Genomic DNA, 26,205 nt, shown 5'->3' with positions numbered 1-26,205 from the left:
ATCAACTTAAAGTGTAAATGAAGAAAGAGCCGAAGATTGTTCTGGAATCAAAAGACAGGCCAGGATCTTTGCTCCCTGGGAAGGACATGACCGAGGAGCAGTGCTGACAGTAGAGATAAAGAAAGGTTTGAGTTTGGGGCTTCCAAATTTGCTGGATGAAAGTATTTTTATGCTTTTAAATTGAAGGTGTCAATAAACACATCATAATACAGAAGGCCCTCCACATCTTAGATTTTCCCATTGGCAGATTCAACCAAGTAGGGCAGCACAGGGGACAGTTGCACAGGGAACTGTGTTTCTCCAGGTCTGCAGTGACTAGAGAAGGGAAAATTGAGTAGAAGATACTAGTCCTAGTATCCACCCTACTTTGCTAGCTGAGCAATCTGGGGCAGTGTTGACCCCTGAATCTCTGTCTCCTTCCTGCTCTCACAAGAAAAGAACATGGACCTTTTCCTTGTCTGGCTACCACATTTCTAAGGCATGAGGGACAGGGTATCTAACTTCCCCAAGACTATGTGCTGGAGAAGTACAGGCACTAAGTGGGTCTCTCCTTCCCCAGTATGAAAATCAGGCCAAGTATAAAGACCAGTGGGGACAGAAGGGATTGGATCGCTGTCCTGGCTTCTCAGATGTCATGGGACACAAGGCCCTCGCCAAGACGAATTTCATTGAGCCCACAGGATGGCATTGGCAGGGCAACTGGATAGTAGAGCCTCAGAGGAGGTAAGCCCAGGGGTACAAGCTCTAGAAAGCTTCACTAAAGTGGGCTTCTTGTCACCTGGGACAGCAAGTCAGTGGTAACCCAAAGAGGTCCAGTCCATGTGGGTGAGGTACACATAGCACATGGCAAGCCAAGCCTTGCCAGCCCTGCCTTGCCCAGAGCAGATGGGGATGCAGTTGGGGAATGCTTGGCCAATACAGATGGCCCCAAGGCCTGCTGGTTCAGGGAGGATTTGGGGGTCTCACTGCTGGCAGACTCCTCCTAGACATAGACATCAACAAGAGCCAAGTGCTGGAGGAGGTGTATGAGAACCAGATCCGTGATGCCACAGGTACCTGGATACCTGCAGCCATCCCGAACACTGACCTGGTGAGCTGGGCCAACCTTTTTCAGGGGATGGGGGCAGCAAGGCAACCAAGTAGGGAACCTGGGAAGCTGGGGTGACCCAGCAGAAAGAACTACATCTAACCCCTGCCCCCTATGCACTATGGGATAAAGTGAGCCCTCCAGCCCTTAGGCACCCTCTCTTGGACTGAGAGAGTTGTATTCCAAGATGGCATGCTAGAGATTCCTTAAATAAGATGTCAGGAACAAGGCCAGGGTGCCAGTGGCTCACACCTGTAATTCTAGCTACTTAGGAGGCTAAGTTCTAAGGATCAAAGAAGCTAGACCAGTCAGGGAACTCTGTAAGACTCTTTTCTCCAGTTGTCTACCAGAAAGCTAAAAGTAGAGCTGTAGGCCCAAGTGGTAGAGAGCCAGCCTTGAGTGAGAAAGTTAACAGATAGTGCCTAATCCCTGAGTTCAAGCCCCAGTACTGGCTTGAACACACAGACAAAAATAAGTCTGAAACAGCCAGATATAGTGGTAGGTACTTGTAGCCCCGGCTATTTGGCAGGCTGAAGCAGAAAACACATGTGAGCATGCTATAGGACGATAAAATTCTAGCCTATTTCAAATGTATGCTAGTTTTCCCTTTTCAAGAAATATGTAGTAACTATTGCACCCTGGCAGGAGGGAGGTTCTCAGACAAGAGTGTATGTAGAGTGAGTGGAGGCAGGCTTTATCCAGCTTAGATTCCCACAGGATGGACAACCCTAATGTCCCCCACAGAATGGACAGCCTGTGAAGGCCCTGGTGGATATAGAGTGTCCCCAAGGCTGGCACTTTGAGAAGAACTGGGCTGTGGAGCACAACCTCGCAGTAGACAATGAAGGTCAGTTCTTTTTTTAACTTTTTTTTTTTTTGTCGGTCGTGGGGCTTGAACTCTGGGCCTGGGCACTGTCCCTCAGCTCTTCAGCTCAAGGCGAGCACTCTACCACTTGAGCTACAGCGCCACTTCCGGTTTTCTGGTGGTTTTATTGGAGATAGGAGTCTCACGGTCTCTCCTGCCCGGGCTGGCTTTGAACCGCGATCCTCAGATCTCAGCCTCCTGAGTAGCTAGGATTACAGGCGTGAGCCACCAGCGCCCGGCTAGTTGAAGGTCAGTTCTCTGATCGAGGCTGAGGGCAGAAGGTCCTGGTGGACACCAAAACACCAAGGCCACTGGCAATTGTTCTGGGTAGGCTGGGTGTGAGGGTGTGAATCTTTGGCAGCTTGTAATCAGCCAAGCTATCAGGTGAGATGGGTCTAAATTTTTGAAGGACTCCAGCCTCTAGGGAATGGAGTCTCCACCACTCACTCTGTAGACATGAATGTTAGTGTTAGACTGAACCAGGTACCTCCTGAGGTCTGGCCCAGAGTGAGGCTTGGAGGATGCCTGTGAGCATCGATTTGGTTGTGGAACCTGAATTCACCCAGGCAGTTCCTGGAAAGGAGCAATAGGCTAGAACAGATAGCCTTAATGTCCCCACAGAATGGATAACCTTAAGGTCTGGCTCCAGACACACGCGTTGCTGCTCATGTGGCTTTGTTTGTCACCTTTGTTTGTAAGATAGGCAGTGGGGCTCAGGCCATACTGGTGACACTGTGACCACACATTCTTGCAAACGAGGAAAAGCCCCCATTCCTCTAAGCTTATTCTTCTAGGGCCCTTCTCTCAGGCCTGCGGAAGCCACCCAGCCTGAAGGTACCTGCTGGTTCAGAGGCCATGGTGCTGCCTCCACAGGTTGGGAATACGGAGTGGGCATCCCACCCTCAGGCCTGCCCCAGGTCTGGAATTCAGTGGAAAAGACCTACTACACCTGCCGCCGCCGGCGCTGGGTACGACTGCGTTTCCGGAACCATGAAGAGCAAGGCAATGAGCAGCAGACCCTTTCCTTCCTGCAGCTGGTGAGGCAGCCAAGGGAGGGGTCCTGGGTGGGACCCCAGGCAGGGACCATGTGAGAATGCAATGACAGGACCATGACTTTGCTTTCTTCCCTGCAGCAGGACTTGGCCAAAGAGGGAGAGGAGGGCTGGGAGTATGGTACCTTCGGCTCCAAGTTCCACCTAGACCCTCAGCCTCATAGTCGATTCCGCCGCCGCTGCTGGCACCGCAGGCTGGCACCCAACACGGACAGAGACATTGCTTCCATATTCCTCCTAGAAGGAACCTTGGTAAAACCACTGTGGGCTGGGTGATATCTACCTGAAAGCCCCATCTAGCAGAGGAGAAGGGCCCTGCCTGGTTGGGTCTCTTGCTCTTCAGGCTTGGGAGTTGGCATCTGGAAGGGGAAGAGGGTAGGCTGGTGTGTGGCAAGAAGAGACAGGAACACATCAGAGAACTTCAGGAGGTGTTGTTCTGGACACAGGCAACGGACTTGAGAGAGCGCAGGATGCACGAACAATACAAGGTGACAGAGTCCCAGAAGCCTATCCAAGAGGACAGCTATCTCTCTTCCTTGCCTTTCATTTACCACACTCTTAACAGTGAGCACCGCTTGAGTGGGCCCAGAGGCTACTTCCTGAGGGACGGGATGGGGGACCCAAGGGGCAGCCAATGAGGGCCCAAGTGACAGGTGAAAGACGTGGTTTCTCTTTCCCCAGAGCCCCACTACTACCAGCTCTTCTGCTACATCTACCAGGCCCGGAACTTGAGGTCCAACCACATCCTGACTTTCCAGGGTAGGAATGTCCCTTGTCATGCAGTTTTTATCCCCCAGCTCCCCAGGGTCTGGCAACAGGGCCATCCAGTTGCATAATAAATCGGGAGGTAACAAAGATCTAGACATCCCATCTCCATCCCCCAAACAGCTCGTGGCTGTAATTTTGAGAAAAGACCCAAGTACAAGGTAGGCCTTCTCTTGAGGTATGATTCCAATGCTGTGAAATTAAAAGTGGGACTTAAGGAGGCTTAGATCAATAGGACTTGACATGAAGGCATGTGAGAGGGTAGCTCTGTCCAGCAGCATGTGGCTGGACAGAAGAGGGGCGAGAGGAAGCCCTGTGTGGGAGGAGCTCATCCTTGATCTAATGAAAGGCGTGAGAGATAATACAAGTGTTCCCACCTTGTCTCTTTAGTGCCACTGATACAGGAGCTGGGGCAGTGGGTAGCAGGGCTTCAGGAATATCCGCCAAGACGTGTGTACAGAACATGACCACCCCCATGGTAGGGCCACCCCTACTGGTGCTAGGAAGGCTCAGCCTTGTGGAGCTTTGTCTCCAGAACCCTACTGAGGAGCCTTCAACTTGCATCTCTGTAAAGGCCAGGCCTCAACAATGGTGGGCATGGAGAATATGTGAATGGAACCAAAGCCTCTTGAGTTGATGTGCAGGCTATGCTGAGGCAGGCTTCTGCGCAGCAGGCATGGCCATGGCAGTGGCTGCAGCCACATCTGCAGGGTCTCCCTGGACACCCAGTTTGATGGCTGCCCCCGCAAAGGAGAGGAAAGCCTCTTTCAGTAGCTTGGAGACACAGGACTCCTTGTCTTCCTTCTCCCCTCCAGGGACCTACATCCGGGTAAGCTTCTTGAACCACAGCCTCTGCACCCAGACCTTGAAGAGCTCTGTAGCCCCCACATGGGCCCAGACGATCATCTTCCAGCACCTCCTGCTGTATGAGAATCCTAAGGATACTAAAGAGAGCCCCCCACTTGTGGTGCTGGAACTCTGGCAGCATGACTCCAAGGTATAGCAGGCTGGGAAGAATGAACAGGCCCACCTTACAGGCAGCCTGGTCTTTAGAGGAAAGTGTCAGGGAAATGGTCCAATGAGGAAGAGGCCACATAAACATAAAAGTTAGTGGTTCCCTGATCCTAATCAGAAACCCAGGTCAGAAGCTATTCTGTGCAGGTTCTGTGATCTTCTCTTCCCTTCCAGGGAAAGGAAATCTTATGTGGATGGAGTATGTGGCCCCCAGTGGTATGGCTGGACATTGAAGACCGTACACTACCCCCTCTAAGGTGGCACCCTGTTCTAAAAGGGTTTGAAGAGGAAGAGTATGAGATCTTGTGCTCTTGTGAGATGATCCTTGAGACTGAGGTATTGGAAGACAGCAGCTGGTTGGGAGGGCCTGTGCTCAGTGCTCTACCCTGGCCCAGCCACAAGTTTTCACAGCCAGAAGGACCCTTCTCATCCCCTCATGAAAGGCCTGAGGCCTAAGAACCAGGACATTGTCCCTAATCCCCTCTACTTCTGAGGCCTCCTTTGAGCTCTCAAAGTGACCTGCCTGGTTTGGGGCTGGGGCAACCCAGAGTCCAACCCACAGAGCCTTCATGTTCTCTGGTCTCTCTCCTCTCCTCCAGAAGCTGAAACAGAAGCATATGCCAATCTTAAGTATACCTTGGAAGGATAAGATCTACACACTGCCCAAGAACATTCAGCCTACACTGAAGAAGATGGCCATTGAGGTGCATAGTGGGGAGGGGCAGGCAGAGGCCAAGCACCACCCAGAACAGCCTGGAATGTCCTAGAACTTTCTGGTTGGCCTTATTAACTGACCCAAAGTTTAGACCCTAAAGCAACAATCTGGAGAATGGAGAGAGACAGAGAAACAGAGCAAAGGCTCAAATAGAGCATTATAACTATTTTTTTGGCCCAGCCTTTAAAAAAAAATACTATCAGGGACTGGGAAGGTGGCTCAGTGGTAGAGCGCATGCCTTGCATGCCAGAGGCTCTGGGTTCGATTCCTCAGCACCACATAAGCAAAAAGAAAAAAGCCGGAAGTGGCGCTGTGGCTCAAGTGGTAGAGTGCTAGCCTTGAGCTGAAGAGCTGAGGGACAGCGCCCAGGCCCAGAGTTCAGGCCCCATGACCGGACCAAAAAAAAAAAAAAAAACTATCAAGGGGTTGAGAATGCAGCTGAACAGTATAGTGATTGCATAGCATTCATGAAGTGGTGCTGTGGCTCAAGTGGTAGAGTGTTAGCCTTGAGCAAAAAGCTCAGTGACAGCACTCAGGCACTGAGTTCAAGCTCCAGGACTGGCAAATAACTTACTAACTAAATAATATTAAGGAGCTGTATAAGAGTTACAATTCCATAACTGTAATGAGTACAATCCTTCTTGGACAATGTTAACCTTTGCTTTCCCCCATTTCCCACGCCCCGACCTTCCAGTCCCCATCCATAAGTTGCTTAGTTCATTTTTTAAATAGCTTATATTGAATACTATGAGTGCATTTGTTCATCCATCTTCCCTCCATTCCTATGCCCCCAAACATTATAAATAATTTTGTTATAAGTATTTATAGTGGGCATTAGACCTAGGACTATAGCTGTTGTAGCATTTGAGCCCTGAACTGACCCTGTGCAGAAGAGACAATATTGTGCTCAGACCTACCTGACTCTAAATGGAGATTCCCCATATTGAAACCTATTATAAAAGTAGGATCAAGTCTTCTAGTGACTAGGGGCTTCCCTAAGATCAAGCAACCTGGCTGGTGCCTGCTCTGGGCTTAAGGAAGCCCCCATGAAGAAGGTTGTGGATGTCTCCTGAGATGGCCTAGTTATGAAGTTCTCTGAGACACAGGTCAGCAATAAGCTAGATGGCCCAGAAATCTAGGTCCCACTTACTTCTGTGAACTCTACAGCAACCAGCCTCTGGTCTGAGCCCAGAAAAGTAGCAATGAGGAAGTAATTAGCAACTACATGGTATCTCCCATGTAGCCTTGTCTTGAAAGGACTAGCAAGATCTTTCACAGGGAGACCTCAAGGGAGCCTTCAGACTCTTCCTTCCTACTCTGACTCATTCCTTAGCCCTACACACTCTCCAATGCACTGTTGTTCCCAAAGAAAGCCAAGCCCCCTCTGACCTAGACCCATTTCAAAGGCCATTTCCCCCATCTCCCCGCTCTTGTTCTGGCAGGTCCTGGCTTTGGGCCTTCGGAACATGAAGGAAGTGCGCTACCCCCAGCTCCTGGTGGAATTTGGGGAACAGTCTGTGGGAACTAAAGCCATCCAGGACTTTGAGACCAACCCCAACTTTCCTGATTCCGTCCTTTTCCTCACAGTGGTAAGAGGGCTTGAGGCAGGGCTGAGCAGCCCTCTCCTTTTGAGAGGCCTCACACTGTCTACCATTTCTTGGACTGCAGTTCATGCCTACAGAGGAGACCTATGCGCTGCCCCTTGTGGTGAAGGTGGTGGACACACAGCAGTATGGCCAGCAAATCACAGTGGGTCAAGCCAGCGTTGACTTCCTCCAACCCTATTTCTGTGATCCCTGGAATCTGAATTACATACCTCCAAAGCTTCCAGGTATGTCTCTATCTGCTGACCCTTTCCTAGGCCTTACCTACAAATCCCTGCTGGAAGTAGAAGCAGGGCCCTGGCTTCCCCTGGGTTGGTGTCCCTCCTGGCCTGAAGCTCAGGACTGTACTCTCTCCACACAGTGCTCTCTCTGAAGAAACATCATCCTGTGAGTAATGGCCTGAGGCCACCTTCTCCATTATTTATGGGAATAACCCCAACCCAGAGGAAGAATGTCAGTTAAATAGCCCTAGGGTCTGTGCCCCAGTGTGAGCAGGCCTAACTGTACATGAAGGTCTTTAAGGGTCTTTAATTTTAAAGGGTCTTCAACTCAAGACTGTACCTGAGAGCTTGTGAACTCCTTAAACTTGGGCCACAGAGAGATCCCACCAAAGTTGCTGGGAGATAGGCCTATGCATCAGAATTCTGTTCCAAGTCCTCTTGCGCCCCACCAGATGATACCACTCTGTATTCAAGGTCCAGAGCTACTGCATTATCATACTTGAATGCACAAGAGTCCTAGACATCTTCATCAAAAGCAGATTTGCTGGGCATGGTAGTGTATGCCTGTAATTCCAGCACTCAGGAGGCTGAGGCAGGAAGATTGTGAGTTCCATGCTAGCCTAAGCTACAAAGTGAGACCCTGGGGAAGAGAAGGAGGGAAGGAGGGAGGAAGAAAAGAAGGGGAAAATAAAAAAAGGTTGGGTGCCAGTGGCTTATGCCTGTAATCCTAGCTACTCAGGAGGCTAAGATCTGTGGATTAGGGTTTGAGGCCAGCCTGTCATGCTGCAATCTGTAATTAACCATGAAAAAGCTGAAAGTGGAGCTATGACTCAAGAGGTAGAGCACTGGCTTTGAGCACCAAAGCTCGGGAGGGTGTCTAGGCCCTGAGTTTAAGCCCCAGTAGTGGCATCAAAATAAAAACAAAACAAGCGGGGCGCTAGTGGCTCACACCTGTAATCCTAGCTACTCAGGAGGCTGTGATCTGAGGATTGAGGTTCAAAGCCAGCCTGGGCAGGAAAGTCCAGGAAACTCTTATCTCCAATAAACTATCAGAAAACCGGAAGTGGTGCTGTGGCTCAAGTGGTAGAGTGCTTGCCTTGAGCTGAAGAGCTGAGGAACAGTGCCCAGGTCCAGAGTTCACGCCTCATGATGACCAAAAAAAGAAAAAAGAAAGGAAGGAAGGAAGGGAGGGAGGAGAGAGGGGAGGAGGGGGGGAGGAAGAAAGGAAGGAAGGAAGGAAGGAAGGGAGGGAGGGAGGGAGGGAGGGAGGGAGGGAAAAGATTCTGACTCGGAAGGCTGGGGTAGGGTGTGAGATTCTGCATTTCTGAGCCCATTGGAGTATAATGTGGGCAATACATACTAAGAAATATGCTTCCCTTCCTTCATGTCCCCCAATCCTGTCTGAACTCAAAGGCCTATAGGGAAAAAAAAGCAGAGAAGTTAGCCCCAGCCTTTACATCTTCTCTTTCTCTTACCATTTCACTTTTCAGTTCTTTGGGAACCTCTATGGGAAGTTCTGGTTCAAGTCCAGCAAGGCTGAGGTAAAGTAAGCCCAGTCTAGGGGAATTAGGAACAAACCTAGACAGTTCAGGGAGGTAGGGGTTCCAGCCTGACCCTCTTCCCTGCCAGGATGAATATGAACATGAGGTGGACTGGTGGAGCAAGCTATTTTGGGCCACAGAAGATGACCACAAGTCACTGACGTATAAGCACAAAGATTACCACACCCTAAAGGTTTGGGGATCCTGGGAGCGAAGGTAGAACAAAACCCCACAGGAGTTGAGCACTGGTGGCCCATGCCTGTAATCCTAGATATTCAGGAGATTGATATCTGAGGGTCAGGGTTCAAAGCCAAGCCTGGGCAAGAAGGTCTGTGAGACTATCTCCAATAAACCAGACATGGTCGTGAGGCTCAAAGTGATAAGAGTGCTAGCCTTGAGCAAAAGGAGATCAGGGACAGCCTCAGGCCCTGAGTTCAAGCCTCACAACCAAAAACAAAACAAAACAAAATATATGGGGAGGGGCCACAGATCTAGCCTTGATTCCTCCAGGAACCAGCAAGTGGGAGAGTTTCTGCATTGTCCCTCAAGACTCAGTCTCCTCTATCAGTCCGCCAGTCTGAAGCAGGCAGGAGGGCTGTGACTGAACAGATGCTTTGTAAAAGGCCCTTCATCTCCTAATACCAGGCACACAGTCTCCCCTGCAACCTGGACCTCACAGATTCCCTGCCCTACAGGTGTATGACTGTGAGCTGGAAGCTGTGCCAGCCTTCCAAGGCCTGCAGGACTTCTGCCAGACCTTCAGACTCTACCAGGAGCAGCCCAAGGCAGACAGTCCTGTAGTAGGGGAGTTCAAGGTATATGTCTATCCACCCCAGTTTCATCACCCATCACTTCAGAGACTAATGAAAGCCCTGGCTCTACATGTTCATTGGGAGAATGAGGCAGTGAAGGCTTGAAAATAATTTGGGAAGTGGAGGAGCTGGGACCAGGAAAGCTGAGGAGGGTCTTCTCATTCCCAGATCTGGCCTGTGCTAGTCTCAGAACAAGTTCAGACCTGCAGGGATGGATGTAGTTAGAATTCACAACTGCAGAATGGGGTCACTCACTGACCTCAGGTGCTCTGCTTAATACCTCCTCAATAGAGGTCACTGTCTCTACTATCCCCCGGCCTTGTCACTGCCACGTCAACCCCACCGTCTCCTGATGCAGTGGAGCTAGAAGTACCCCATAGGAGAGCCTTGTAGAGCTGGTACAGTACTGCCAGGCTGGGCTACCAACACCTCCTCCACCCCCAGGGTCTCTTTTGCATCTACCCCTTTCCTGAGAACCCTGCAGAACCCAAGCCCCCTCGCCAGTTCATGACTTGGTCTGACACAGAAGACTTCCCTCAATTGTGCTTGGTGAGGGTGTATGTGATTCGAGGCATCAATCTGCAGCCACAGGACTTCAATGGTCTGGTAAACAGCCCCCAGAAACCATTAGCACAGCTACTTCTGCCCCCTGCCCAAACCTTAACCTCCCAGAGATCCTCAGGCTCTGACAATCTGACCACTAACTCCTTACAGGGTTCACAGGGTTCACACGGCTCATTTCTGCCCTACTCCCTCCCTCCCTGAGCAACCTGGACTGACTCCCCACTTACCTGGCTTATATATAACCCCCAGTGTGACCCTTATGTGACCCTGCAACTGGGACAGACGAAGCTTGGCAACCGGGACTCATACCAGCCCAACACTCTGGACCCCATCTTTGGCATGTAAGTGGCCCTCATTCACCCTGTCCTACTTTTTTCTTCTTTTGTCGGTTGTGGGACTTGAACTCTGGGCCTAGGCGCTGTCCCTCAGCTCTTCAGCTCAAGGCGAGCACTCTACCCCTTGAGCCACAGCACCATTTCCAGTTTTCTGGTGGTTAACTGGAGATAAGAGTCTCATGGACATTCCTGCCCAGGCTGGCTTTGAACCATGATCCTCAGATCTCAGGCTCCTGAGTAGCTAGGATTACAGGCATGAGCCACTGGTGCCCAGCCCCTATCCTGCTTTTCTATCCCCTTCCTACTCAGCTGGGAGTCAGCCCCAGCAGTGCGTTAGATTCTCTCCCAGACCCTGAGTTCCTTCTGAAAAGTGTCTCACACGCCCTCGATGCCCAACAGGTGGAAGATAAGTGGATTTATTTCTCTCATACACACTCTGTCTGGAAATGGAGCTCACACTTCACTGACCAGGCCATCAGAAGTTATTTTTGGAGCTGGGGATGTAGTTCAGTGGTAGAGTGCTTGCCTAGCATGCACAAAGCTCTGGGTTTGATCCCTTGCAAACAAGCAAGCAAGCAAGCAAACAATAAAGGTTTTTTCAGCCACATACAAGGAATGGCTATTGGTGGACAGCAAACTACCCCAAGTTTTTATTCTCCATGTCTGCCATAAGTGAAGAAAGGGGGCTTTTGGGGAAGATGCTAACATGGAGAGGCTGGCTCACAGCCTCTGCCATTTCCAACACTTGACTTCTAGGATGTTTGAACTCACCTGTAACATTCCTCTTGAGAAGGACCTACAGATCCAGCTCTATGACTTTGACCTATTTTCCCCTGATGATAAGATCGGAACCACAGTCATTGACCTTGAAAACCGACTCCTGTCTGGCTTCGGAGCCCGATGTGGGCTTTCCAAATCCTACTGCCAGTGAGACTGGACCTGTCTGGCAATTGAGGCTGATGGGGAGGGGAGAAGGGAGGATGAGATCTCATTGCTCCCTTAGGGAGAGGCTAAGAATATCTGGGCTGGGAACCAGAGTTCCATTTATCCAGTCCCCACTTCCTAGTATCCTGCTCAGAGCAGCACATTCTCCAGAACCTCTTTCCCCTCTTCCCTACCCCACAGCTCAGGACCCTTTAGATGGAGGGATCAGATGCTCCCAAGTTACCTTCTGGAACGCTATGCCAAACGGAAAGGGTTGCCCCCACCCATGTTCGACCCTAAGGATGACTCTGTTTTTTATAATGGGAAGATATTCAACTTGAAAAACTTCGGTAAGCCCCAGCGCAGGTACAGAAAATGCAGCTGAGGTGGCTCCAGAATGGAAGAGCTGCATACAAATGGAGGGGGGAGAGAGGACAGGGAGAAATTGCTTCTGGGCCAGTAGGCACCCCCACCCCCACTCCTTTCCCCTTTCTTCTCACAGAAGGCAACCTTGGCCACCACCCACTTGAGGCTGGGAAAGTGTCTAGGAGATGGGAAAGTTAATAACCTCATGATTCCCTCCTTCCAATCCAGAGCCCAAACCTCCTGATGTTTATGGTTTGGGACCCAAGAAAGAACGCCTAGCACTGTATATCCTGCACACCCAGGGGCTTGTACCTGAGCATGTGGAGACCCGCACACTATACAGTGACAGCCAACCAGGCATCGACCAGGTATAGGACTGGTGGGGCTGTTCCTGTCTCGTATGAAACAGGCTGGACCAGGAAACAGGGTTCAGGCCATAGCCCAGAATGAGAGGGAAGACAAGGCCAATCACTCTGATAATATGTACACCAGAAGACAAGCATATTTTGCATGTTAATAAGCAAGAAATTCCAGCCATGTCGCTTAGAATACAGAACTTCAGAGCTGGACAGGAAATGGAGGCTGTGCGCCAGGTGCAGGAAGCACAAGTGAGCCCTACCAGCCAATACCTGCACTGCCTTCATCTCTCAGGAGTGGCGGGGAGGTGGCACCGCAGCTCAGACAGTGCAGACATTACAACCCTGGTTCTGGCTGTTAATTGCAGGCTGCTTTCCCCATGGCAAGGAGCCTTAAACAAAGGAACAAAGATATAGCCAAGAGCACCCTAATTATCCTTTTCCCTCCAGCTACTAAAATCACTCATTTTCATTCTCCAAATCTCTTAAGCTCATGCCACATTTTAAAGTCCTCTGCTGAGCATTATTCATTCATTCTCTCTCTCCATATATAGATATCTAAATCTATCTATCTATCTATCTATCTATCTATCTATCTATCTATCTATCTATCTATCTATCCATCTATCTAGCTAGCTATTCTCATAAAACCTGTTTTCTCAAATGGGTCAACTTCAGAAGAATGAAAGTAGGTCTGGTAATTTGAAAGACAACATATTTATTTTCCAAGGTTGGTAGTGCTGCCCTTTTACTTCCTCCTTTCTTTACTGCTTTCAGCTTTTATGTTCTTTCTCAGGCCTCTGTACTTTACGGCTAGTTTACTATTCTTATAGTATACAAAATGAGCTAAGGGCTCAGGATGTAGCTCAGTGGTGGAGTGCTTGGGAATAAGACCCCAAGTTCAAGGTCCAGTACCTGATTGGATCATCTGACTGGCTACCCAAGTTCCTCTTACTCAAGGCTTTCACACTGCTTAATAAAGAAAAGCCCAACCCTACTTGGGATCCCCATTAGAGGCCATCTAAGCATGACCTACTCAATAAGTGGCATCAGCCACTCCCCTGACCAGTTATAAGTGAAATCTCAGTACCAAACCATTGGCTTTGGAGCCATCATACACCACCCACATTTTACTACTATTCCAGTCAAAAACGAAGAGGAAGCTAGCAGGTGATTGATTACCTGCTGCCTCTCAGAAACCTCTATGCCCCATTCCTGGGTAGTGTGAGTTTACAGCCTCATGAGGCCTCAGAAACTGGAAAAACAAACTCCCAGACCATCCTGCTGAGAACAGGGATCCCAGCAACCCCCAGACTAGTGAATATTTCTCTACTCTAGGGAAAGGTACAACTGTGGGTGGACATTTTTCCCAAGAAGCTGGGGCCTCCTGGCCCCCCAGTCAACATCAGCCCCAGAAAACCTAAACGGTAAGTAATGACCCTATTCTCATTGGCTGCATCTCAGTTCAGCCCTCACACCCTTGAGTGGCCATAATTTATTCCTGGAAACAGTTTATGAAGCTCTACTAAGAGCTTTCTAAGTTTCCCAAATTCAGCAAAAGCACAGAAGGCAGCTTTCAGGCCTTAGCCTCCTTCACTAAGGCTGCAGCTGGGGAGATAACCCTCAGCAAAGCCTCAGAGCACAGTGGCTGCAGGTATGAGCTGCGCTGCATTATCTGGCAAACTAACCACGTGGACCTGGTGCATGAGACTTTAAGTAGAGACAAGATGAGCGACATCTACGTCAAAGGGTGAGAAGAGCCCTACTTCAGCCATCCTCCTAATCCCAAGGGGAAGATTTCTCTCCACTACTACCTGTGGCTGGCAGGAAGCAGGGGGGAGGGCATACTCATGAATGCCAGGTGAAAGGACTCTGTCCCTAGGTGGTTATTTGGGATAGAGAAGGACATGCAGAAGACAGATGTCCACTACCACTCCATGACTGGGGAAGGCAACTTCAACTGGAGGTTCATCTTCACCATGGACTACCTGGCGGCAGAGTGCATGTGTGTCCAGAGCCAGAAGGTAATAGGTGTGGTGGGGTGAAGGGGCGGAGCCTAGGGTCTTGAATTTCCTCCTTCCCAGCTCCTTCCAGAGAATACAAGTTGTAACAGAACATTAGGAATGTGTCCTTAGGCAGAAGTACTCTTCTTTGATGGTGATAAGTCCATCACTGCTGGGTAGGTGTCCAAGGGAAATGTCAAGGAAACAGACCAGTGACATGCCCTTCTGCTGTCCTCCAGGATTATATATGGAGCCTGGACCCCACATCAATGAAGTTTCCAGCCCGGCTCATCATTCAGATCTGGGACAATGACTTCTTCTCCAGTGATGACTTCATAGGTAAGATACTAGCATAGGGCTTGTGACCACAGGACAGGGAGCTGCTTCTTACTAATGGCATTTTTCTGGGCTCAGGGGTCCTGGAGCTGGATTTATCAGATATGCCCTTTCCGGCCCGTACCTCCAAGCAATGTTCCCTCAGGATGATGGATACTAATCCCAAGTGGCCCTACCGCCAACACAAGCGCTTCTCTCTCTTTAAGAAGATGACTGTAACTGGATGGTGGCCTTGCCAGGTCCAAGATGGGAACAAATGGCGCTTGTCGGTAGGAACTGGGGAGGATGTCTACCGACTAGAACGGCTGTCAACGTAACTGCTGGGGTCCTTTTCCTTTCTGGATGCTAGGGAGTAGTCCAGCATGCCCTTACGTCTGACCTAGCCTACCACCTGTGCTATCTCTAGGGTAAAGTGAAGATGTCTCTGGAGATCCTGACAGAGAAAGATGCCTTAATCAGGCCAGCTGGACGAGGTCAATCGGAACCCAACCAATACCCTACTCTTCATCCTCCCTTGTAAGGGCTCTATTAGTCAGAGGCATAAAATACCTTTTTTTTGTTTCAATTTGTATGGGATGGTGATCAGTGGGCCAAGTGGATATGGGTAATTACTTCCTGCCAGATAGCTCAGTTATAATAGAAGACAGCAGACTTGAGAAGTTAGGGGGGGAGCAAGTGACCCTTCCCCACCCCAAAAGAAAGAAAGCTCTTCTGCTTTGGATCATAGATCCGAAGGTTCTTTCTGCCCTTCATTCTCTGGCATCTCCTACCATGGACAGACGCAGTGACACCGCTTTCATGTGGTTGCGGTCACCTATTAAAAATGTGTGCCTCGCTTCCTGCAAACGCTACCGCTTCAAAATCCTAGTGGCCTTCATCATATTGGTTGGAGTGTTTGTACTGTTCAACTTTATCTACGCAACTCCGGTGAGTGAGAATCCTGGGGACAGACAAAGGTACTGGTGGCTTTGGGGATGATGATTTTGGGTTAACTCTGTGGTCTCTTCTAGAACTATTTGGCCATGAGCTTAATCAAACCTGAACTTCGGATGTATCCTCCCATTAAAATAATCAACCTCATCAATTCCCAAAACACCACCAGGGACAACTTCTCTGACCTCCAACATCCAAACTTACAGACTACAGGAGACCAAACAACAACAACACTCCTCCAGGAAGGAGGTAATTCCAAGAATTACCAAAGTCTTATCTTCCCAGACTTCCTAGAACTTGTAGCTCCATAAGACTAATTTGTCCATGTTGGGCTGGCTTATCTCCTGCTTACCACCAGCCCTCTGGCCTTCCTACCAGTTTCCTGTTTCTGTCTTCTAAGACATATACAAGGGGCTTGTACATATTCTATTTTTTGGAAAGAATTTACAATAAAAAGAGCAACCTGTAATTTTTTCCAGCCATTGAAATACACAAGTTTTATAAATAAAGTCACCTTGTAACTTGGGGTTGGAAAGGTTGAAGACAATAGGTAAGGCTGAAATCATCAGCTCTTCAGTCAAGGAACACCATCAGTCACCTTTGTGCACTTCTAGCCCTCTTATCACTAAAAGCCTCTGACATCAGAGGAAAGGAAGGAAAGAATGACTGTAGGAAAGTGATGCTAATGAGTGAGCAGCATACTAAGGCCACTGCTCTTACACTAGGCACATGAGCACAAGCACTATGCCACTAACCAGGTTATAGCACATTAGGGTTATAATACCTAGAAAAATATCTGGTCTCACTCACCATGGAAAAATTTGTGTCTATAACAAAAAGCAGGAGCCAGAGCAGGACATACAAGGCTAGGATGGGTGGGTTTTGTTTTCTTTTAGGATTAGGGATTGAACCCAGAACCTTGTACTACCTCAACTACATCCCCAGCCCTAGGTTGAATGGTTTTCTTGTGCAACGTGTTTCTCAAAGGACAGAAGCCTAATCCCTAGGTTGGGTGGGGACTATATGTCACATCTTCCTGGCCCTCCTTAAAAAGCCTCAAGGTGCAGGCACCAGTGGCTTATTATCTGTAATCCCATATACCCAGGAGGCTGAAATCTGAGGATTGCAGTTCTGACACAGCTCAGCAGACATATCTTTGAGACTCTTAATTCCAATTATCCAGCAAAAAGCAAGAAGTGGAGGTGTGGCTCACGTGGCAGAGTGCCAGTTGTGAGCAAGAAAGCCAAGGGCATGAGGCTCAGAATTCAAGTCCCTGTACTAGCCAAAAAAAAAAAAAGTTTCAGGGGCTGGGAAGGTGGCTCAGTGGTAGAGCGCTTGCCTTGCATGCCTGAGGCCCTGGGTTCGATTCCTCAGCACCACATAAGCAAAAAGAAAAAAGCCAGAAGTGGCGCTGAGGCTCAAGTGGTAGAGTGCTAGCCTTGAGCTGAAGAGCTGAGGGACCGCACCCAGGCCCAATGACCGGACCCCAAAAAAAAAAAAAGTTTCAAAGTGCTCATGAGCTGAAGTTATACAAACCCACTGGTTCTCTCTCTCTTCTCCCCTCCCCCGCAATCTCCTTCCTATGACTAGACCCTCCCTTCTATACAACTACCCTGGCACTTCAAGAGCTCCACCTAGTCTCCAGCCAATTCAATCTCTTCACACAAGCCAATCCAGCCACACAGGCCAATTCAGCTTGCCCGTCAAGTCAAAAATAGGCAAAACAGTCATTTGCTTTTTCAGTTTTCCTGGTCCTAAGACCAAGTTCTAGGTCACAATTTGTCATCTGGCTCCCTTGATATTCTGCTTTGTGGGAAAGATATTAGGAGACCATCCATCTGCACCTACTTTTATCTCACCTGAAGGAGGGCAAGATATTCTGTGCTGCACTTAAAGTTTAGTTACATTTGTGCTATATTAATCAAGCACAAAGAAAGAGGGCTGAAGAAAAGGAATACCTATCCACAGCCAAGGTGACCCCTTCCTTCTGGTATAAACTGAGGGCTTGGTCAATCCCAAAGAGTTGATGTACTTGAAACTCAAGAAAAGGCTTAGGCCGGGCACTGGTGGCTTACACCTGTAATCCTAGCTACTCAGGAGGCTGAGATCTGAGGATTGAAGTTCAAAGCCAACCCGGGCAGGAAAGTCCCAGAGACTCTTATCTCCAATAAACCACCAGAAAACCGGAAGTGGTGCTATGGCTCAAGTAGAGCTCTTGCCTTGAGCTGAAGAGCTAAGGGACAGCGCCCAAGCCCAGAGTTCAAGCCCCATGACCGACAAAAAAAAAAAAAGCTTAGACCTCCCCTAAAATACACCCTAGAAAGGAAGACACTGAGTCAAAGGCTCATGATTGGTTATATCAGCCACTTTAAGAATTTTCTTAGGCTACACAGGCCCAGAAGAAAGTTCAGTTTCATGTCCTCTAGGGAAACACTAGCTTCTAACCATTTAATCACAGGGCAGACAGGTGAGCAGCGTGTGACTCCTTTCAGATAAGGCATTGAAATAAGGGCTGACACAAAAACAGTACTCAGGCTGTTCTGCTCAATTACCACAAACTCTTCCAGGCACAGGATAAAGGCCATTTGCTCCCATTCTTGCAACATAAAACAGCAGCTGTTTCTTCTCCATTAGGACAAAGGAGCCAAATTTCTTCTTGGGGGAGTGTCCAAAATCAAGTAATAATAAGAGCTTCTTTATACTTCCAATGTTCAAAGTGAGATTCCAAAAACCATGATAAACAAAAAACATGCAGTTTAAGTGGATACACTAAGTCCAGAAATACCTCCACCTGATTAGAGCAAATGACAAATGTTCACTCTGAGTCAAACCTAGAACTCATCAGTTTCACAGTTAATCTCATGGCACCTATGAAGTCTCCCAAGCTTCTCTTAACTTGCACAAGGACTTCAGTCTTCACCAAGGGCCTGAGGGATCGGATAGGAAGGCCGCAGACACAACAAGACTCAAGAACCTGGCTAGAAAAGAGAGGCTGGAGCAACAGGCTAAAAAGCGAAGAGCCCTAGGTCCACCTAATGAGGATCGGTGAAACCTAAGTTTGTTCTAGAGCTCCAGAACCCAACAAAAAAAATACCCAAATGTATTTTGGGTATTTGTCTCAGGATGCACATTGAGAAGACAATGAATGGAGGCAGAAAGGGAGGCAAGAAGATGTTTCCATTCAGATCTCCAAGGAAATCTCAAAAAGAAGCATGTGCAAAAAGCAAAAACCAATAAATGGATATCCAGAAGTATGAGTTCTGGTTTTCTATTTGTTGACTTAAAAAGAGTAGAAAGGCCTGCTGAGTCTAGTCCATGCCCAGACTATCCAATTCTGTTCTGCGATTTTGGCATCAGAATATGTATGTATTCTCTTCACAACTCTAAATTTCCAAGTGGAAGAGGACTTCAGGGAAAGGCACATCACAGCAGCACTGCCCTAGATGGGTGACTTCCTGGACCAGTTAGATGTCCCTGGGGATAAAGGATGCTTGCATTCAAACTCCAGTGATGGACACAGTTCCTGACAAGTTGCTGCGGTCTGAAGTAGATCTGCCAGGCTGTGTGCTCAGGCCAGTACCTGCTATTCCCACACTTCATGGGTGATAGTCACAGACAGGGTACCAACAGCAGAGTTCAGTAAAACCGCTTTCGGCTCTGTTCTTGCCATTTGTTGTAGAGTATGATGCCAATAACAATGGCAAATACAGAAAACACCAAGGAGAAAAAAACGATGAGAAAGAGAGCCAGGCCACTCAAGGGAGGCAGTGGAGCTGTCACTAAGGAAGCAAAGAAAACAAAAACAAAAACAAATCAGAAACATGAAGCCCACCAAGAAGGGAAGGATCTTAAGCTGCCTAGACCCCAGTTTTTGATGACCCCTTCTGGAATAAGAGCTTAGACTTCCCCTTTCCAGGTAGTTCCATCTAAAAGTGAATCAGCCCACCTGCTAAATATCTGTAATGGAAGGACAAGTGGGAAGTGATACAAATATTCCACAGAGAAAGGAATCCACCCTGAAAGCTGCGAGTGCAAGTCACCTAGATTTCATCAATATTGTAACCATGGGAGCATTTCCCAGGATCCCATACTCACTCTCAGGCAGCTTCATATTGTCCACTGAGGGTAGGAACACATCTCGATGCAGTTTCTCTTCTTCTGGAGTTCTCTCCACTGTCAGCTCAAATAACTTCAGGGAAATGACATCATGATTATCTAGAGACGAAAGCAAGAAGAATAATTACTCCAGTCACCTCAAAAAGTTTTGGGGTTAGTATTTTGTTCAAGTTTTTGTTGTTGTTGTTGGTCATGGGACTAGAACTCTGGGCTTGGGTGCTGTCTCTCAGCTCTTCAGCTCAAGACTAGCACTCTACCACTTGAGCCATAGCACCACTTCCGGTTTTCTAGTGGTTAATTGGAGATAAAGCCATTTTCTCATCTAAAAATAAAGAATGGGATCATATTCTATATTCTTCACTTAAGTTTTTACTGACAAACAATGCATTATCTAATTTAAAAAGCTGTAGGGACAATAGTGAAGAGGATATATAAACCCTTCTAGGAGTGAGAAGACACATAGTAGACACATAGAAGACACATACAGCTTCTTTTTCCCTCATGAAGATCACACACACACACACACACACACACACACACGTGCACAGATAGGAAAAGATCTCTTGAATCTGTTTGAGTCATAGGTAGGGAACTGTTACTGCCTTGGGAGATAATCACCTTCTGGATACTGGCTATTTCTTTGTGGCATCTGGAACTGTGACACTGAATCTTCCTAATATTGCCAGATAAAAGATCAAACAAGCTGGGTGCTGTTGGCTCATGGCTGTAATCCTAGCTACTCAGGAAGCTGAAATCTGAGGAATATGGTTCAAAGCCAGCCTAGGCAGGAAAGTCTATAAGATTCTTATCACCAATTAACCACCAAAAAGCTGAAAGTAGAGCTGTGGCTTAATCAATAGAATGCTAGCCTTGACCAAAAGAAGCTCAGGGACAGTGCCCAGGCCTTGAGTTCAAACTCCAGGACCAGCACGCACACACACACACACAAATTAGATATATACATGTATATGTATGTATGTATCTAGTTAGACAAGGTCTTGTTACATAGCCTAGGTTGGACTTGAACCTATGATCCTTCTGCTTCAGCCTTCAGTGTGCTAAGCTTACAGGTATATACAACCACAGCTGACTTTTCTCTCTTAAAACAATCATTATAGGGGCTGGGAAGTGGCTCAGTGGTAGAGTGCTTGTCTTGAATGCTTGAGGCCCTAGGTTCCATTCCTCAACACCACATAAGCAGAAAAAGCCAGAAGTGCCTCTGTGGCTCAAGTGGTAGAGCACTAGCCTTGAGCTGAAGAGCTGAAGGACAGCGCCCAAGCCCAGAGTTCAGGTCCCACGACAGACAAAGAACAACAACAACAACAAAAAATCCCAATCATTATAAACTCAGAGCTTTAAGCTTATCTCCTGTGTTTCAGTGCAGTCATATTTTTTTTTGGGGGGGGGGGGGGTCCGGTCGTGGGGCCTGAACTCTGGGCCTGGGTGCTATCCCTCAGCTCTTCAGCTCAAGGCTAGCACTCTACCACTTGAGCCACAACACCACTTCCAGCTTTTTTCTTTTTGCTTATGTGGTGCTGAGGAATTGAACCCAGGGCCTCATGCATGCAAGGCAAGCACTCTACCATTGAGCCACCTTCCCAGCTCCATATTATTTTTTTTTTTTTTTTTCTTTTTTTTTGGGTCCGGTTGTGGGGCCTGAACTCTGGGCCTGGGCACTGTCCCTCAGCTCTTCAGCTCAAGGCTAGCGCTCTACCACTTGAGCCCTAGTGCCACTTCCGGCTTTTTTCTTTTTGCTTATGTGGTGCTGAGGAATCGAACCCAGGGCCTCATGCATGCAAGGCAAGCACTCTACCACTGAGCCACCTTCCCAGCCCCCCAGCTCCATATTATTTTATATTTAACTCAATCCATATTTTTTCTTTTTTGCCAGCACCAAGTTTAAAATCAGTGCTTGCTTGTCCAATACTCTACCACTAAGCCATGCTTCCAGCCCTTTTTTATACTGTTTTTGAGGTAGGGTCTGGATTTCCTGGCCACCAACATTCCCCTTCCCCATTTAGATGTCAATCTACCTATTTTAGACTTCCTGTCATACTTGGAAAGACAGCATATATCACCATGCCCAGCTTCTTTCCATTGATTGAAATGAATCTCTCAGACTTTCCTGCTTAGGCTGAGCTGGAACCACAATCCTCCTAATTTCAGCTTCCCACATAACTCAGATGACAGGTGTAAATCACTGTGACCAGCTACAAGTTGAGAAGAAGTCTTAAGAACGTTTCTGCCCAAGCTAGTCTTAAACTACAATCCTCCTGTTTTCAGCTTCCTACTGGCACTAACTCAGCCCATCTTTGTTAGTGGGAGCCTATTCAAGTTGGTGACTAAGTCCTTTTATATGTTTTTGCTATCTTCCTTGATTTTCTGGGAAATTCCAGGCTTGTACATTTACTGCCACAGACATTTATTAAGAAAGCTCTCTTCCTTTCAGTGGGAATTGGTAAAAGGACACAAATATAAGTACAAGGGGTGCTCATTGCAAGGTTAGTTACTGATTGGGGCTTGGATTTCTAGTCATTTCTAGCTGCTTTGATTGCTAGAATTTTTAGCAAATCCTCAGACTGGTCTTGTCTTCAATTGGGAAAATAATGTAGATGTCAGAGCTGAATTTAAACATGGGACAGGATAACAAGCTAGAGCAATAGTCCTCACAGTGTAGGAGAATCAAAGCTTGGGACAAGCTGGAAATGTTCTAAATGCCTCAGTTTTCAACAAGTCATTCTACAAAAAGTAAGAGGTTGGTGGTGTATGCCTGTAATCCCAGCACTCAGAAGGCCAAGCAGGAGGATCATGAGGTCAAACCCTGTCTTAAAACCACACACACACACACACACACACACACAAATAGGGTAGGAGGGGCTGGGAATGTGGCTTAGTGGTAGAGTGCTTGCCTAGAATGCATGAAGCCCTGGGTCCGATTCCTCAGCACCATATACAGAAAAAACCAGAAGTGGTGCTGTGGCTCAACTGGCAGAGTGCTAGCCTTGAGCAAAAGAAGCTCAGGGATAGTGCCCAGGTCCTGAGTTCGAGCCCCAGGACTGGCAAAAATCGCAGGAAAACATAATTTGCATTTAAGGTATTGTATGGACAGAGAGCATAGACTTAGGCACTATCACTAAAAAGACTCCTTGGGATTAAACAAACAAAAAAAAATCATCACTTGTCATTTTTAGTTCAGAACGACTTCAATTGAAAATTAGAGCCAGACATGGTAACATGCCTGTAATCTCAGCCCTTGGGAGGCTAAGATAAAAGAATTATGAGTTCAAGGTCATCCTTGGCTATTCAGCAAGTTTCTAAAAACAGCTAATAAAGAGATCTTGTCTCAAAAAAAAGCATGGAAAAAGGGAGGGAAAGAAGGAGAGAGGGAGGGAGGGAACTTGGAGAGGGAGGGAAGGAAATTATATAAGGAGGTTAACCTAGAAATCTGTAAGCTCAAAGGAAAATATGTGACCTAACAAGAATATGAGGCAAAGATCTCAAGCTTTTGTCTTGTGTCCCTATGCTAAAGCTAGATCTGCACAGGAATCAGACTCTTATATACCAAAACAAATCTCTGTAAGTATCAAAAGGCTAATTCATAGCTGCTTGGGTCCAGGGCAAGGGAGGGATCTGGCAAAGGGCAGGGCAACTTCCGGCAAGTGATAAAAATATTCTGGATTTTTTGTGTGAGGTTTACACAGATGTAAACTGTAATGATGTAAATATTTGTCCAACCCTTCAAACTGACAAGACAATGTCTTAAGTATATAATCCTAGCTAATCAGAAGGCTGAGATCTGGAGTCTCATAGCAATGTTGGGCTAGAGTTTGATTCAAGTGGTAGAATGCCAGCCAAGTAAGTTCAAGGCTCTGAGTTCAAGCACTGATCCTCTCAAAAAATATCTTAAGCCAGGGGCCAGTGGCTCACACCTGTAATCCTAGCTACTCAGGAGGCTGAGATCTAAGGATCCTAGTTCAAAGTCAGTCCAGGCAGGAAAGTCCAGGAGACTTTTATCACCAATTAACCACTAGAAAACTGGCAGTGGTGCTGTGGCTTAAGTGGTAGAACACTATTAGGCCTTGAGCTGAAGAGCTGAGTGCCCAGGCCCAGAGTCAAGTCCCAGAACTGACAAAAAAAAAAAAATATATATATATATGATAAATTTGATTTTAAAAATTTAGCTGTTAAGGAGTAGGATTCAAAAGAAAAAAAATTACAAAAACATAAGCCAGGTGCTCTTCCTACTGAGGCGGCTGAGATGTGAGGATCCTGATTTGAAACCAGCCAGAGCAGGAAAGGCCATGAGACTCTTGCCTCCAATTATATACCAAAAATGCCAAAGTGAAGCTGTGGTTCAACTACTTGAGAGCTAGGCTTGAGCAGAGAAGCTCGGGGACAGCATCCAGGCCCTGAGTTCAAGCACCAGCACTCACGCATGCACACACACATGCACATGTATGCATGCACGTGCATACACACATACACACCCCACACCCAAAAAAAAGCCCATAAAATTTCATTTTTAAAAATCTAGCCAAGCTGGGCACCAGTGGCTCACACCTTTAATCCTAGCTACTCAAGAGGCTGAGACCTAAGGATCAGGGTTCAAAGCCAGTGCAGGCAGGAAAGTCCATGAGACTCTTTATCTCCAATAAACCCCTAGAAAACCAGAAGTAGTGCTGTGGCTCAAGTGATAGAGCGCTCACCTTAAGCTGAAGAGTACAGGGACAACACTGAAGTCCAGAGTTCAAGACCCAAGAATGACCCCCCCCCAAAAAAAAAAAAATTTAGCCAGGAGCAGGTGGCTCATGTCTATAATCCTAGCTACTCAAGAGGCTAAGATCTGAGGATTGTGGTTCAAAGCCAGCCCTGGCAGGAAAGTCCCCATGAGACTCTTATCTCCAATTAACCACCAGAAAATCAGAAGTGGCGCTGTGGTGGTAGAGCACTCACCTTGAGCTGAAATGCTGAGGGACGGTGCCCAGCCCCCAGGAGTTCAAGCCCCATGACCAGCAGAAAAAAAAAAAAAAATACATATTTCCAGTCTGTCTTGAAAACAAGACTATCTGAAAAATCTGTTATTATTGGACCTACATTTCCTCTTAGCAATGATGACTGAGCTCAGTAGCTACTGCTAGTTCCAGGTGGGTCCTTGTTTTTCCACTGTGCCACAAGAATGATCTATTCCAAAACCAAGATTTATTCAAAGTAAATTAAGTATCAAGAGAACTAAGTTTATTCCTTATCTCTTTACCAAAGGCATTATGACTGGGGCTAAAGCTAAGGGACCCAATGAACATATCAAGGAAGCTATGAATTGGGCATAAGCAGAAAGAGAAAGCAGAAGAGACAGAAAAGTAGAAGAGCCAAGTAGTGATAACACAGAAGTCAAGGAAGGCAACAGTTTCAGTGACTGATTAAATTAGCTGAGGAGGAGAGAGGCCATTAACAGAGCATGGTGCACAGTGACAGAACAGAAATTAGTTTTTTCAGTGTTACTAGCAAGGTAAAGATATAGGTCCAGTATGATGTGTGAAAAGGAAAATGCCTAGGAAACAAAAGCAACTGTATATATAACACATTCAAGTCTATGCAAAAAAGGAGGATTAGTTAGAAGAGAGATGGCAGAGTTGAAAAGCAGCTTTATTAAGAGAGAGGGAAGCCAGGCACAGCACACATCTGTAATTCTAGCTATTCAGGAGGTTGAGATCTAGATGATAACAGACACCAATATAAGCAGAAAAGTCCACTAGACTCCATCTCCATAATAACCAGCAAAAAGTAGGGCTGTAGGTAAGGCTCAAGTGGTAGTTAACAACCTAGTAAAACATAGACACAGAGCTGGGCACCAGTGGCTCACACCCGTAATCCTAGCTACTCAGGAGGCTGAGATCTGAGGATCACCGTTCAAAGCCAACCCAGGCAGGAAAGTCCATGAGACTCTTATTTCCAATAAACCACCAGAAAACCGGAAGTGGTGCTGTAGCTCAAGTGGTAGAGTGCTAGCCTTGAGCTGAAGAGCTGAGGGACAGCGCCCAGGCCCAGAGTTCAAGCCCCATGATCGTCAAAAAAAAATAGACACACACAAACACCCCAAGTTGGGGTGGGGAGGAGACTAGGCTGGGTATATTGGCAGATAGAAAAAAAACAAGATTGATAAGAGAAAAGGACAACAGAGATAAGAAAGTCAGGAACTCAAAACACAGGCTGGAAGAGCTGCCTGTATAAAGAAGCAAACTGTTTTGCTAGCTCCAAGCACAACTGGGCTTTAGGGCATTTATGGTATTCCCCCAAAACATACAAACACACACACACACACACACACACACACACACACAGCATTCATCAGGACATTTACTTCCCATAACACACACACACACACACACACACACACACACACAGCATTCTCAGGACACACACACACACACACACACACACACACACACACACACACACACACACACACACACACACACACACACACACACACACACACACACACACACACACACAGCATTCTCAGGACATTTACTTCCCATAACACACCACACACACACACAGCATTCTCAGGACATTCCCATAACACACCACACACA

At 47.4% G+C, this 26,205-nt stretch overlaps 2 protein-coding genes across 6 annotated transcripts in view; one reads left to right on the top strand and one right to left on the bottom strand.

Moving 5' to 3' along the window:
- Positions 1-15,953, top strand: part of LOC138807823 (fer-1-like protein 5) — a 60,833-nt gene extending 44,880 nt beyond the window's left edge. Inside the window, exons 25-53 of the mRNA XM_069993610.1 lie at positions 560-723; positions 976-1,090; positions 1,832-1,934; positions 2,826-2,989; positions 3,086-3,256; positions 3,451-3,568; positions 3,686-3,763; positions 4,585-4,766; positions 4,958-5,119; positions 5,383-5,487; positions 6,941-7,087; positions 7,167-7,329; positions 7,464-7,489; positions 8,814-8,864; positions 8,953-9,057; positions 9,560-9,679; positions 10,121-10,282; positions 10,490-10,581; positions 11,332-11,502; positions 11,701-11,849; positions 12,094-12,233; positions 13,560-13,648; positions 13,876-13,971; positions 14,104-14,245; positions 14,464-14,563; positions 14,639-14,829; positions 14,967-15,076; positions 15,340-15,487; positions 15,571-15,953. Of these exons, the coding sequence (XP_069849711.1) occupies positions 560-723; positions 976-1,090; positions 1,832-1,934; positions 2,826-2,989; positions 3,086-3,256; positions 3,451-3,568; positions 3,686-3,763; positions 4,585-4,766; positions 4,958-5,119; positions 5,383-5,487; positions 6,941-7,087; positions 7,167-7,329; positions 7,464-7,489; positions 8,814-8,864; positions 8,953-9,057; positions 9,560-9,679; positions 10,121-10,282; positions 10,490-10,581; positions 11,332-11,502; positions 11,701-11,849; positions 12,094-12,233; positions 13,560-13,648; positions 13,876-13,971; positions 14,104-14,245; positions 14,464-14,563; positions 14,639-14,829; positions 14,967-15,076; positions 15,340-15,487; positions 15,571-15,804 (3,798 nt within the window). The 3' untranslated portion in view covers positions 15,805-15,953. The remainder of the gene's footprint in view (positions 1-559; positions 724-975; positions 1,091-1,831; positions 1,935-2,825; positions 2,990-3,085; positions 3,257-3,450; positions 3,569-3,685; positions 3,764-4,584; positions 4,767-4,957; positions 5,120-5,382; positions 5,488-6,940; positions 7,088-7,166; positions 7,330-7,463; positions 7,490-8,813; positions 8,865-8,952; positions 9,058-9,559; positions 9,680-10,120; positions 10,283-10,489; positions 10,582-11,331; positions 11,503-11,700; positions 11,850-12,093; positions 12,234-13,559; positions 13,649-13,875; positions 13,972-14,103; positions 14,246-14,463; positions 14,564-14,638; positions 14,830-14,966; positions 15,077-15,339; positions 15,488-15,570) is intronic.
- A 1,961-nt stretch (positions 15,954-17,914) lies between these two features.
- Positions 17,915-26,205, bottom strand: part of LOC138807822 (VIP36-like protein) — a 30,363-nt gene continuing 22,072 nt past the window's right edge. For all 5 annotated transcript variants that reach the window (XM_069993604.1, XM_069993605.1, XM_069993606.1 and 2 more), the window contains 2 exons: positions 19,589-19,708; positions 17,915-19,272 (listed from right to left, as the gene is read on the bottom strand). In XM_069993604.1, the coding sequence (XP_069849705.1) occupies positions 19,130-19,272; positions 19,589-19,708 (263 nt within the window). In that variant the 3' untranslated portion in view covers positions 17,915-19,129. The remainder of the gene's footprint in view (positions 19,273-19,588; positions 19,709-26,205) is intronic.

The sequence above is a fragment of the Dipodomys merriami genome, unplaced genomic scaffold (genome assembly GCF_024711535.1).
Source record: "Dipodomys merriami isolate MVZ:Mamm:240054 unplaced genomic scaffold, mDipMer1.0.p SCAF_435, whole genome shotgun sequence".
Classification (NCBI taxonomy): Eukaryota; Metazoa; Chordata; class Mammalia; order Rodentia; family Heteromyidae; genus Dipodomys; species Dipodomys merriami.
This window is presented reverse-complemented; position numbering and strand designations above follow the sequence as displayed.